This window comes from Rutidosis leptorrhynchoides, chromosome 2, assembly GCF_046630445.1.
Source record: "Rutidosis leptorrhynchoides isolate AG116_Rl617_1_P2 chromosome 2, CSIRO_AGI_Rlap_v1, whole genome shotgun sequence".
Taxonomy (NCBI): domain Eukaryota; kingdom Viridiplantae; phylum Streptophyta; class Magnoliopsida; order Asterales; family Asteraceae; genus Rutidosis; species Rutidosis leptorrhynchoides.
Window position 1 is genome coordinate 146,729,034 of NC_092334.1, and position 14,564 is coordinate 146,743,597.

Consider the following 14,564-nt stretch of genomic DNA (forward strand, 5'->3'; position numbering starts at 1 on the left):
ATTTCAGCTCGTATTGCTCCTTTCTGTTGAGCTCAATCATGTCTATTTTGATATTCAATGACAGATTTTGGTTCCAGATCATCATCTTTATTCATGATGTCATTGTAACATTATATGAAAATATCTCATCAAGATTTTTCATTTCATTTCGGTTCCATAATATTGCATAATTTATTGCAATTTATGTATTTACATTTATCAATATCCTCTGCAGAAGGAATATTGATTTGTGGTTCTTCTTGAACACTTTTTTTTACCTCATTATCAGCTGATTTTTCTTTTCTAGGATTTTTATCTTTGGAACCAATTTGTCTTCCACGTTTCAGACGTGGCGAAGACTCATGAGTGACATTATTGCCAGCTTTTGGAATTTCAATTCTAACTTAAGCATTTACTGCTGGTATATATGATTTAGTCACTCTTTTTGTATCTTTAAATGCATAAAGTAATTAATTTGCAAGTTCTTGCATATGCATTATTTTTGAACTTTCGTTTCGCATTCTTTTGTGCGAGTTCTATATACCTTAATTGATGTTCACATAATGAAGCATCTTTTTATTTATTTTTCATTTCTCCCCCTAATATAGGGAACAATGTTTCATTAAAGTGACAATCGGCAAAATGTGCTGTAAAACATCACCCGTCATGAGTTCAATATATCTTATGATTGAAGATGTTTCATATCCAACATATATTTCCATCCTTCTTTGAGGAATCATTTATTGTGGTGGTGCAATTAAAAATACACTGCACAGCCAAATGTTCTAAGATGGAAAATATTTGGCTCTCGACCAAAATTAAGTTCGTAATGGAGAATATTTATGACTTGCACTTGGTTTAATGCGAATTAATGTCGCATCATGTAATTTTACATGTCCCCATATAAATATTGAGAGTTTTGTACTCATTTTCAATTGTCTAGTTATTAGCTGCAAGCGTTTATCTATTGATTTAGCTAAACCAATTTTGTGTATGCACATGAGTAACTGGATGTTCAACAAAAATCCCTGTAGACATATAATAATCATTCAATACTTGAGATGTTAACTCACTAGCATTATCAAGTCTCATCCTTTTAATGATGTAATCAGAATAATGTGTTCTCAATTTAATAATTTGTGCAAGAAACTTTGCAAATGCCATATTACGGCTTGATAACACACAAACATGAGACCATCCGCTAGATGCGTCTATTAGAATCATGAAATATCAAAATGGTCCACATGATGGATGAATTGGTCCATATATATTCCCTTGAATTCTTTCAAGAAATATTGGTGATTCTTTCTCAATGTGCTTTTCATTAATCACCATATGTGATTTTCATTAATCACCATATGTGTTTTTCGTTAATCACTATATGTGCTTTTCATTAATCACTATATGTGCTTTTCATTAATCACCATATGTGATTTTCATTAATCACCATATGTGCTTTTCATCATATATCATTTTCACCATATGCGCTTTTAATCATATGTGCTGCGCTTTTAGTCATATGCACTTTTCATTATATGCGCTTTTAATTATATGTGATGCGCTTTTCATCATATGCGCTTTTTATCATATGCGCTTTTAATCATATGCGCTGCGCTTTTCATCATATGCGCTTTTTATCATATGCGCTTTTAATCCTATGCGCTTTTCGGTGCTACATAGATATTTCTCATTTTCGATTATCATTGACTGATAATCATATCCACTATGATATATATCAGAGAAACTTAACAAATTTCTCTTTGATTTGGGAGAAAACAAGACATTGTTTACCAAAAAATTCGTACCATTTGGTAATATGAAATTTTGCCTTTTTCGTTTCTTATATCAAGTTTGCAAGAGCTGGTATAGTATTTATAATTCCTTCATTTGATTTAAATCAATGAAATATTTCTTAGATTTGATCATAGTGTGTATGTTACTACTATCTGCAATACATAGGTCTTTACCATTTAATTGATGTTGTATTTCTGCAGGATTCATACTAAAACTTCAAATAAGATAAGCAAATAATGAGTTATATTTCAGCAAGATAATCAAATTATATTACCTGCAAACAAGTTATAATCTGAAGTACATAAAAGATAACACTTAATAAAACATATGCGTTATGGTCTAAAACCATTTATTTATGAGTGATACATAAAAAAAACTAGGCATCTTAGAAAATTCAAACCATTCAAGTCTCAAGGTAGCTCAGGGTTAATTTAATCAAGATTTGTCAACAGATCCACTCTCGTTTTCTTTTCTTTTGGGACTTATTTGTAGAGCTAAACAAGATGTTCATGTATTCAAAAAATACTAGACTGATGATCCACGTTACCAGATCATTAATAAGAATCTCCGGAATTCTTATAAGAGCGTCTACTAATATCTTTAATTTTATTCTTTCATGGATCACCGTTATTATTATTATTATTATTTTTTTTGATAATTATTAACGTATCTATCTTTGAGTATTTTCCATAATACACTTGGATTTTCGATCATATAATATGTAGATTCTAAGGACTCGTCAATATGTTTGCTAAGAAAAATACTTACTATTGCTTTCTCTTGTTCGGAATAATTGTTATTTTCATTCAGGGTTTCTAAAATACCGTTTGATTCGAGATGTTTTTCTACATTCATAACCCATGTTAAGTAGTTGTTCCCACTTGTTCTAAATGAGCAAATTTAAGCCTTTTCAAATTCGACATTTTCTATTATCAAAAAGATGAATAACATAAATTATAATCATAATCAACTTCTATTCATAGACAAATAATAAAATGAAATTAGAATCATTTTAAATTCATAAGTAGCAAACAACAGAATAATGGTATGATTACAAATAATAAAACCACAAGGGCAGGATAGAATATAGGTTCACCCGGTGGTATATTAGCAACAATGATGATAGTTAATATGACCAATACAATAGGAAAAATCATCCTTGTGTGAATCATTTTTACAAAAACCTTTTGAGAGTAGTAATCTGAAAAATAAAGATTGATTTGTGAAAATGTGAAAACGGAGATGTTTATTTTATATTTGAAAAATATAGTTGTTGTAACGTCGTCAGTTGACGTTAACAACCGTTATGTATATATGACCGTTGTAACGTCATTAGTTGACGTTAACGAATAAAGTCACTATATCAAAACGCGTATGAGTAATATAAAGGACAAGATTTTTTTTCTTATTTTAACTTTTAAGATTTACTTTTAATAAAAATACAAACTACTTTTTCTTATTTTATCTTTTAAGATTTACTTTTAATAAAAATACAAACTACTTTTTCTTATTTTAACTTTTAAGATTTATATACTTTTAATAAAAATACAAACTACTTTTTCTTATTTTAACTTTTAAGATTTACTTTTAATAAAAATACAAACTACTTTTTCTTATTTTAACTTTTAAGATTTACTTTTAATAAAAATACAAACTATTTTTTTCTTATTTTAACTTTTAAGATTTACTTTTAAGAATAAACATTAGTATGCATGAAATAAATAATGATTTATTGCATAAGTAATCATAAATGTTAGATAACATATAAAGACCCCATCGTATTCGTATTGATCGGAATTAATCTCGACCCATGGTACCGTGTTGTCAAATGACGTGTTGCGTACATAAAGTACCGTGTTGTCAAATGACGTGTTGCGTACAATCATGAGGTCTTATTAACATAAATATAAATGTTAGTGAAGTTAATAAGAGTTAGATTACAGAAAATATAATTCAGGTGGTATAACCGACCATATATAACTTAAATAACATAAATATAAATGTTAGTGAAGTTAATAAGAGTTAGATTACAGAAAATATAATTCAGGTGGTATAACCGACCATATATAACTTAAATAACATAAATATAAATGTTAGTGAACATAACTGTAAATGTTAGTATACATAAATAAATGTTAAATAACATAAATGTAAATGTTAGTATACATAAATAAATATTAGATAACATAAATGTAAATTAGGCGACAGTGTCGACCATATATCATTTAGGTGGTATAACCGACCATATATTAGTTAGGTGGCAGAGCCAACCATATTTAGTATAAATGTTGAGATAATCGTGCTGATAACGTGTTATAATTCAGTAGGCTTATAACTACCTTTAGTGGTTCTTGACTGTAGAAGGTATATAGAGATAGAGATACTGTAAAACGGAGAAAACAAAGGTTGAACAAAAGGTATGAGTAATTGATTTTTTATTTATAGAAAAATGTACAATGAGAGTTTGGTGGCATTTGGAATCTAGAGAGAGAGTGTTTTTATTAACCAAAAAATACATCCCATAAACTCTAACTAAACACACCTATTTATACTCAAAAAATATACTATGCAATATCTATAATAATAATAAAATTATCATCCAATTATTACTTTTATAACACTTTTTTATATATATAGTTTTCGTTTTTCCTGTCAAAATAATTAACCCAAAGCAAAAGATACGTTTATCTTGGTTTCGTCTTCCGTCCCCAAATAAACCCTAGCCTCTTTCTTCAATCAAACTTTCAATTCAATATCAACCGCAAACAATGGTGTGCATTCGCAAAGCAACAATGGATGACCTGCTTGCAATGCAAGCTTGCAATCTCTTCTGTCTACCTGAAAATTACCAGTTGAAATACTATTTCTACCACATTCTTTCATGGCCGCAGCTCCTTTACGTCGCCGAAGATTACGGTGGTAAGATCGTTGGATACGTACTCGCAAAGATGGATGAAGAAATCACTGAGTGTCACGGCCATATTACGTCACTCGCTGTTCTCCGTACGCACCGTAAGTTAGGGCTTGCTACTAAACTTATGGCTGCTGCACAAAACGCCATGGAACAGGTTTTTATTTTTCTATTTTTTTTTAATTAAGATTTAGCTATATAGCTATGATTGTAAAAGAACTTATGTACTATTATATAACCTGAAATATTTATTATTTGGCAACCGAATTGTATGTACGTACCTAATTAAGCATAAAACTGCACAAATCCATCAATTAAATATTTTTGAAAAAAATCATATCTTTGAGAAATGTTCTTTTTTTGTAAGAATTTCGAAAAAAAATTGTGTGTACATACATAATTTTGTAGCCTAATAGTATATAGATACGTTATTTAGTATAAACATATGGAATTTGGCACAATTAAAAAAAAAAAAATTCAGAGTTAATAATTGTATATCACTTATGAAGTGTTTGATAAAGCATTCGTGCTTTGAAAGTGTACAATTCACAATTTGGGATGGTTGTGCGACACTGCATCTTATATTGTATAATTGCAGCGGATGCACACGATTGAAAGTTTTTTTTTTTTATTTTTATTTTTTTTGACTTTATGTATGATGAATGCCTTACAAATCTATCTAGCGTTCTAATGAGCTATACAATTATCAAGTTTGTGAATGGGTCGACAATGTTGATTCTTACTTATATTTCCGAACTTAGGTCATAGTACGTTTTGTGTTGAAGTGATTGATGTGATTATAGTTGTTTGTATTGTTTATGTGAATATGTTGATAACTATTATCTTGCTTGAGATGTTATGTGCTCTGTGTTAGGTAATAGTTAAGACATGCGAGTACCTTTATACCTATTTATTGTGTGACCTTTAGTTAAGGTTACGTTTTAGTAACTGGTAAATGCATTCTATGAAATGGTGCTGGTTAGTAGTGTTTGGCTTTCTTTTTATGATAGTCCTCGAAATTTTGTGTTTTTATGATCACGTTGATGTTGATGTTGATGTGGTTTTATGCACCTTTCTCTATGTGAATACAATAGGTTGTTAACCCATTTGGTCGTTTAATGTATTATGTTTGTATATTCCACATTTTTAAAGTTTTTAAGTGGTAATTTACGTTTATGCAAGTATGCTAAAAGCTTTTGCAATTTTAAACGTGCTCATAAATGATTATAATTCGTTACCTTGTAGGATTATGTTGTGGGATATTATTTCTGGGGTATTAACATTAACTTGTACATCGTTGAAGTTTATTAATGCAATATTAAGTTTGACAAACATGAGGATTCGTGCATTTAGTTATTTTAAATCATGTCATCTTCTTTTCAGTGAGTAAAGCCTTTTCTCTTGATAAAAATGTAGGTGTTTGGTGCCGAGTACGTGTCACTACACGTGAGAAAAAGCAACCGGGCAGCATTTAATTTATACACCCAGACTCTAGGTTACAAGATCCATGACATGGAGGCTAAGTATTATGCAGATGGAGAGGATGCGTATGATATGAGGAAACAATTGAAGGGAAAGCAACAACATGAACATCAACACCATCACCACCACCATGCTGGTGGTTGCTGCTCCGGAGAGGCAAAGGCTGAATGAATTAAGGTAATTGTAAGCTGTAGAAGAAAATTTATCAGTTCTAAATTAATTAACGAATGATTCATCAATTAGGATCATGGGTGCAAACGATGGTTGCGGTAGTCGTTGCGGCAGTTTGGTGCAAGCCCGTCCTAGTTCGAAGAATACTGTTTAATAAGTCGGGCAACGGTCAAAAGTCTGGTCAAAGTCCATCAACATCTGACTAAAGTTGACTTTTTGTCTGGCTATGTTCTAGTGTAAACGAAAATCCCAAGCCCATTTAAAAATTAGCCAGGAAAGACACTGACATACATAGTATCCCTTAAAATAAATTAATAAATACACTATTATTATAGAAAACATTATAAAACCCAAGTTACACTGCACCATCTTATTTGTAAATCATTTATATAGAATATTATGTTTGAATTTTTTTATATGTAGTGTATTTATGTTTAAAAGTCAAAGTTGGTCAACATCGGACTCGACCTTTCAAGGTCCCGACTGACTCATCTCCGTCTCACGTCTTTTTCAACCTTGAGTAGGATAATGGTTGACTTGAGACTAAATATTGATATGCATTTGCCATGGCAGCACTCAAATGAGAACGTTCTCATTTGTATTCAAGGTTGTAAAACTCGCGACTCGGGGAGTACTCGGCCGGAGGTTTTTGAGGAGTAATCGGCGACTCGGGGAGAACTCGGAGGAGTACTCGGATGTTGACTTTTGTTGACTCTCATCAAGGTCAATGGGGCTTGTCATATCATTCCTTACCTCCATTCTCACAGATACATCATGATCTTGTTTAGCTTTCTTTTTAGCACCAATATCATTAATAACTTTTTGACATTTTGCTATATCATCTTGGGTGGCTTTAGAGCATGATGAGACATTTCCTGTTACCTGAGCAACATGCTGTTTCAATCTATGAATACCACCCGACATAACCTTGCCGCAAAGCGTGCATTTCACTTTTTGTAAATTATTTTTGTCAATCAAAATTGCATAATCCCACCTAACATCACCCGATTTCCTCTTGAGTTCATTAATAGCAGCAATAGAATTCGTTGATTGATCCGTAGACGCTCCTGCCATTGAAAAGTGAATATACTAAACCTAAACAAAAAACATACCACTTAGCTTGTTAGCTCAGTTAAACAAAATACAACAATACACAAATTATAATATAACAGTTGTAAGTTGTAACCAATTACAACATAATCATATACAAAAAACGAGTACACTGAGTCAAATTGATTAAACAGATATAAACAAGAGACAAATATAAACAAGAGACAAATATAAATTCATTAACTAACTGATTAATAGATATAAATTGATTAACTAATTGATTCGTAACATTAGTACACCGAGTCAAAATCAAGAGACAAATATTAAAAAAAAAAAAAAGATGATTAGATTAAAATTTATAAACAAACCTGAATCTGTTGAGAACTTGAGATAGAAGAGGAAGAAGAGTAGTCGACCATGTTAATTGTTGAGTGACATGTCCAATTGAAGAAGAGGAAGACGAATTTTCGAAGAAACCCTAGAAATAGCAGCGTCAGAGAAGAAAGAGGAAGAAACGTAGGCGGATGAGAAGAAAAAGAAGTGTCGTTGTGAAGGAAACCCTAATTATTGAACTTATTTCAATTTTTTAGAAGAGTTGACTTTTGTTGACCGAGTTTTGGCCGATTCTTGTACCGAGTTCTCGTTTTTTGCCTTCAGCCGATTACTCGCCGATTACTCGGCCGAGTTGGCCGAGTTTTGCAACCCTGTTTGTATTAATGGTGAGAACAAATCTCGGCCGTTCATTATTTGTAAATCTATTTATATATATTAAATGATTTTTGGTTTAATAAAAAGGAATTTAGGGCATTATCGAAAACTTACTCCCACTTAAATTGGTAAAAATTGTAACCGCCCAGCATTACATTTGTTATCCACTCAGTTTTTATGACTTGTTTTCTTCCTACTGCAATTTTGCGAAGGTCCTATCTTTATTTGCATGGATATACATACACAATTAGAGACTCACTTTGTTAATTTTAACGAATCAATGCGTCCTAGAAAATTTTGGCGTAGCTTTTAATGCATCCTAGTGACAATGTTCATTTGTTGCTGCAAATGCATCCATAATTATATCTTGTATTACTTCCAAAAGATTTATTTAATTTCAAGTCATATTGTATTTGCATCTCTATATTCACTTTAATGTACACCATGTATGATGAATCTCCTTTTCATTTTCATCTTCATTGTCATTATTTTTCTAAACGATATATACATACACACACACATATGCATTCCGAAAACGATATTCACATATATAATTGCATACACTTATGCATCCCAAAAATAATACGAGCATATACATATACTTATGCATCCCAAAAACGATATATAATATGCATTTATATGTTGTGCATCCCTAAAAAATGATATAAACATATACATAGACATGCATCCCTAAATAATGATTTAAACATCTACAGAGGCATGCATCCAGTTTCCTCTAAATTAGAAATTGCACGCATCCCATGTTGAAGAAAATCAAATACTGAAAAAATGTTTTGTTCGCCTAACAGTCTTAGAAAATTTTGGTACGTGAATTCCTTGGTATAGAAAAAGAGTTTTTTTAGGAATAGATAAAAGAAAAATACTTTTTTACCCTTTATTTGGTATTTGCTATCAGTTTACATGAAATATGTGACTCATATTCGTTCTCACCATTTCTTAAAATAAGAACATTATCACAGGAGTGTTACCCATTTGCCTCGAATCCTTGAATGCTGATGAGTGCCTATATTTGTACTGTTGAGTGTTGAATCCTTTTACACTTGAAGTAAAGATTGGAAGTCAATGCTGTTACTTGAGTTTATTGAACTTGTTAGATATCTGACTCCGACTTCGGAAACTATTTAACTGAACTTGATGAAACCCATCTTGCAGAAACAAGGTCAAGCGAAATGAAGAAACAATATAAATTTGGAACAACTTTGGTCACACATATCTGGTGCATTTGATGTTGAAAGGCCAGAGAAGCTGGGACATTGTTATACTGTTGTGTTGATTACAAGTACTGTTATTTGCAGAATTTTTTGATTTATCAACTATTTTACACAGCTTCAGCAATCTATATATTAGTTTTGGAACCGGGTTTCAGGTTGGGAAGGAGTTAAAGCCTTTGGATTTTTATCGGCTCTAAACTACTACTATTCTGATACATGAAGCTTGTTGGGTCGTTACTTAACTAGATATCAGATCTACGGATCTTGAAGTAAAACAAAGCTTGAATTAAAGCAATTACAATTTCTTGTTCTTCTCATTTCTCTTGAGCCATTTGCAACGAACTTGCTACCTTTATGTCCATTTTCATTTCCAGGCACAATTTCTACAGAGGGTTGATTCTTACATTAGCTAATACTCCGTACTTCTGTATATGTTTATTGAATATCTACATATATACTACTGGCTACCTTATGTTTAATACTATTATCTGGACTGACTTTTGTCTTGCACAAATGCATTTGTTGGAAAACACAACAGCTTGCAGTAGAGATATCCGTATGCTCGAGTTTTAATACTGCCGCCACTAGCTTGTTTGGCAATTATTCACGCCTTTTATCGTTGTAACTTTTCATTAATTCTGGCTGATTGCGTGCAGTCGTTGAGTGGAGTGTTAATATATTGCTTCTAGCTGATGTGGTTTGAGGTATGTGTAACTATCTCAAACACTAGATTACTTCTTTGGGTATAGGCGTATAGCTAATAGCTTTGTCCTAAAATACATAAATCAAAATATGACATATGACATGCAATAAAAACATAACCTTCCGCTATTTCTACATTTCACGATACCTTTACTTAGTTGGATTGTGGGACTGAAATTGTTTGGTTTAAGATTTTAGCGGATTTTGTCTCAATTATTGTTGTGTTGGTTGTGATTGATTTTTCACCCATTTAATTGCTTTCTGTCAGGTGAATGTCGTTAACTGGTTTTCCATAGTGTTGATTTGGTAGGATTGTAGTTTTATTTGTTGTACGTTTCCGAGGTTGGTATAGTTTGAATCAAGATACAAGGTTTTAGAAAATGAAGTGTTGGTCGTTAAGTTTCGTTTATTGATTTTTATCATTTACGTTTGCTATAAATATTAGCTTTTTGCCAGTCTAATTTTTATATCTAAGTTGTAGTCTTCTTAGAAAAATATTTATGAAACCTCCTATAATTTTTGTTATAATAATAATAATAATAATAATAATAATAATAATAATAATAATAATAATAATAATAATAATAATAATAATAATAATAAAATAATAATAATAATAATATAATAATAATAATAATAATAATAATAATAATAATAATAATAATAATAATTATTATTATTATTATTATTATTATTATTATTATTATTAAAGTATTATTATTATTATTATTATTATTATTATTATTATTATTATTTTAATAAAATAATTATAGTTTTTAGAAGTATTGTTAACACATTTAGAAGTGTACATCTGAATAACTAGTACTCTAAAATAATAAATGATCCTTATCTATAAGACCATTCGTATTAGTTAAGGCGTTTTTTGCTTGTGTTTTTTTTTGTCTTTTTTCACTTTTTTGATGAGTGTCATGTTTTTTTTTTTGAGTGGAGTAGTGGTAGTGTTGGTTTTTGGTGTTTCTTTTTAGTGGAATGCTGATGTGTCATTTTATTTTATTTTTTCTGTTTTATTTATTTGTTTTATATTACATATGTAATAAAAATGCAAAATAAATAATAATGTGCTCGTTCATAGGAGGGTTTTCCTCGCTTACCAAAAATAAAATAATAATAAAAAAATTGAAAAATAAATAATGTCACATATTATAAATTAAATAAAAACGCATTTAATTAACACCATTACTAATAAAAAATTAAATAATTAAAAATCTTAAAAAAAGAAAATTACATTATTAAAATTTCTAAAATATAGAGACGTACAAACATAAACGTCTTGAAATTAGTCCTACTCATTCAGAAGGGAAGTTGTAATCCGTTATCTTGTTACGAACATACTTTTTTAGATTTTGAAAACGTACCACGTCTTTCGGGTCTTCCATTGTGGCCGACGATCTCCCCAACAAATCAATATGTGTTAGCGCGGTTGCCATGCGAACAAACTCAATGAAATTGTCAAGCAACTTCGTCTTTTTTAATGCCGCCACTTTCATTTTGTCCATAAAATCGTCGACCCTTGAAGAATTCGAACTATTCCCACGAGAAGACGCTCCCGCGTCCGAAGAACCCGTAGTCTTTTGTGCTTTCTTTGCCTTATCGCGTCCCATTGGACGCGTCATCGGTACGTTCTCAAACAACTCCTCCTCAAAGTCTTGAGAGAGGCTTACCGGCTCTCCTTGAGTTTCACCAATACCAGATACATCAACATGATAGTCTCCGGATGGTTAACAGCCGACTCTTTTGGCACCATCCACTTTGGATGATCTTTCAAGAAAAACTGCCTCCTTCAAATTAAATTGTTTCCCATATGCATTGTAATGTGATTGCAATGCGTTTGCGTAAACATCATCGTCATTCGCACCACTACGTCAATTATCCTTTATATCATTATAAATTGGTAAAAACTGCGTACAATGCATGTTCACAAATCGTCATTTCGAAGATAAAGAATTTTCATTTCGTGTCCATCTATATTCATTATCATTAAACTTTTCCATTACCGTGCCCCGAAAACTTTTATGCTTTTAGGATCGACCAACAATTGTGTGTATTTTGGTTTGGAAATTATAGATATTAATAGATATATTTTTTATAGAATTTTAATTTAAGTTTGTTTTTTTTTCAACGGCACTATATCAACCGGTCAAAAAAATTTAACCAATCACCCTTGATCACGTGTCGCGAACGCCATTTCTTCCCTCGTCTCTTTCAAACTGACGCCGAAGAGACGCCTGCGAGTGCCGCCTTGTTACGCCGGCGGCAGACGTTTCTTCTCCTCCACCTCGGCAAGTAACGGCGTTTCCCGATACAAATGGTCTAATACTTTTAGCGATATTAGTCAACGGTTCAAAATCGAATTTAATTATTATCTCTACATCCTACTACTCACATCCTACTTGTCACATCCTACTTGTCACACCCACATTGTCCCATCCAGTTTTTTTCCACGTGGATTTTTTTAAAATAGACTGCCAAATTCTACAAATTACTCCTTTCTTCCACGTGGACTTCATCAAATCCCCTATTCGTTTTTTTTCCGGAACAAAAAAAAAAAACACACACACCGCTATTCCAGACATTTCTTCCTTCTCTCCTTCAAGAATACTCACCCCCATTTGATTCCAATCTGCAGGTTTCTTTTTCTACTATCAATATAATAGTATGCTGATATTACACCTTAAACCGCCTATCAATTACACGCAGAATGATATAAGCTTTGATTTGAATTTCGTATGTATTAAATTTAGGGTTACGAATCTCATTATAATCGATTACGGTAAACTTCTCATAAGATTTTTTTTTTCAACCCACGTACTGGTATCCTAAATGATTTGTTCTTTGATTTCATTATTGTTACTTCAATAAGTTGAATTTACAAGACGATTATGAGATACGCAAACTGATGCAGACATAGTACAATAATAGAATCCTTTTTTTCTCATTAGGTTGATCTTTATAATGAATATTCATCAATTATATTGTTTAGTTAATTAATCTTAGAATATTTATATTCAATTTATTGTTATTAGGTTTCTGTTTATTTTTAGGTTTTAATTTTGTAATGGTTTTTTTTCAGTATCCTGATCAATTGAGTTCCAGGTTCAATGGTATGTGATGATCATATCCAAATGTTCCCGATTCTAATAGTAAGTAATTTTTTACGTAATTTGTATTTTTTAAGTAATTTTTTTAGTAAGTAATTTTTTACGTAATTTGTATTTTTTACGTAATTCTCTCTTGATTAGTTTATGGGTAGTGGGTTGGAAGGTAGGTGGTAATATGGGTTGATTTACGGGTCAAAGTGGGTTTTTATTTTTTAAGTCGGCCTGAGGTGCCAACTGTTGGGATTTAACAAGTTCCATAATACTTATAATCATTCAAGAAATAATATTTGCGGAAGCGTATAAATTACCATTTTAAAACTTGTAAATCTTTAACCATTTAAAGTTAAATCCCAAATAGGATCAAGTTGTGAAACATACTTACAAATTAAGAGTGGGTTTAGAGATAATACCTCCTCAAGCTAGTTGAGGGTAGTTTACAAATGTGCAAGATGATGATGAAGATGAAGGCAAGAAAGCTTCTAACTTGAAGCCTCAAGTGTGTAATTTCCCAAGCTTTTGATGCACCAACACCTTCCTTTGTTTGGTTAGGATTTTAGACACTTGATTAACAAGATTACCATGCAAAAACACTCTCTTTTTCCCTCTAAACTGCCACAGCCAGCAGCTGTGTTTTCAGCAGAAAAACTGCAGTTTTTTTTTAGTGTATTGCTTGTTTTCTCACTCACTTGAGTCAAGGAATCCCTTGGTTAAAGAGAGTCTTGCATGCCTTAAGGAATATATTGTTTACAAGTAACCAAGCAAGCATGGGATGTCACCTAGGAGTCCCAAAATCTGCATTCTTGTATCATTTAAATAATAAGTATAATTTATATAAAACTTGTTACATTTTATATAAAACTTGTTATTAAAGTTCAAGTTATAAATATAGGTTACTTGTACTTTATAAACCAATTTATAAAGTATAACAAAACATAATTATTTATACATATAAATAATCAAATCCTCAATATATAAATTGTCCAAACAATTTATCTCAAGTGATAATATTTTAGAAACCCGATTTTCTAAAATCCAAGTGTCGCATATTCGTTTAATGATCCAATAATTAAGATCAAATACGTTTAAGGTGTTGGTAAGCTTGTTATTGGGTATGACCCGACTTGGATCATAACATATCAGCCACATTAATTAAATACGTCTCTCGGGCATACGAAAAACCGACAATCTCCCACTTGCACGAGAACATAAGAAATTAATGCAAGTGATGGATACCACCTAACGACTGTCCATCACCCCCAATATGTTATGACTTTGTGCCATTCAATAACATCATCCCCTTCGAGTTCCCATCTCGAATATGAATAGGTGAATCTTTTCATTATTTCCTTTCGTCCTAGATGTCATGTTAAATCCAAGAGATACAGAGTGATCACTCTCTTCTAGATTTAACTTTAT

At 31.3% G+C, this 14,564-nt stretch overlaps 1 protein-coding gene across 3 annotated transcripts; it reads left to right on the top strand.

Moving 5' to 3' along the window:
- The first annotated feature begins 4,435 nt into the window (after positions 1-4,435).
- Positions 4,436-9,814, top strand: LOC139891478 (N-terminal acetyltransferase A complex catalytic subunit NAA10-like). 3 transcript variants are annotated; one of them, XM_071874448.1, is made up of 3 exons: positions 4,436-4,841; positions 6,101-6,343; positions 9,269-9,814. In XM_071874448.1, exons 1-2 carry the CDS (start codon positions 4,542-4,544, stop codon positions 6,335-6,337), a joined length of 537 nt encoding a protein of 178 aa, XP_071730549.1. In that variant the 5' UTR covers positions 4,436-4,541; the 3' UTR covers positions 6,338-6,343; positions 9,269-9,814. The 3 variants fall into 3 exon arrangements, with proteins under 3 accessions (XP_071730549.1, XP_071730550.1, XP_071730551.1); XM_071874449.1 differs by lacking the exon at positions 9,269-9,814 and adding an exon at positions 6,911-7,588; XM_071874450.1 differs by lacking the exon at positions 9,269-9,814 and adding an exon at positions 6,410-6,898.
- The last annotated feature ends 4,750 nt before the right edge of the window (positions 9,815-14,564 follow it).

Excerpts from the sequence above, each read along its gene's own strand:
- LOC139891478 (XM_071874448.1), top strand. The coding sequence starts at position 4,542 with ATGGTGTGCATTCGCAAAGCAACAATGGATGACCTGCTTGCAATGCAA. Across the intron at positions 4,842-6,100 it reads CACAAAACGCCATGGAACAG|GTGTTTGGTGCCGAGTACGT; the intron begins GTTTTTATTTTT and ends ATAAAAATGTAG.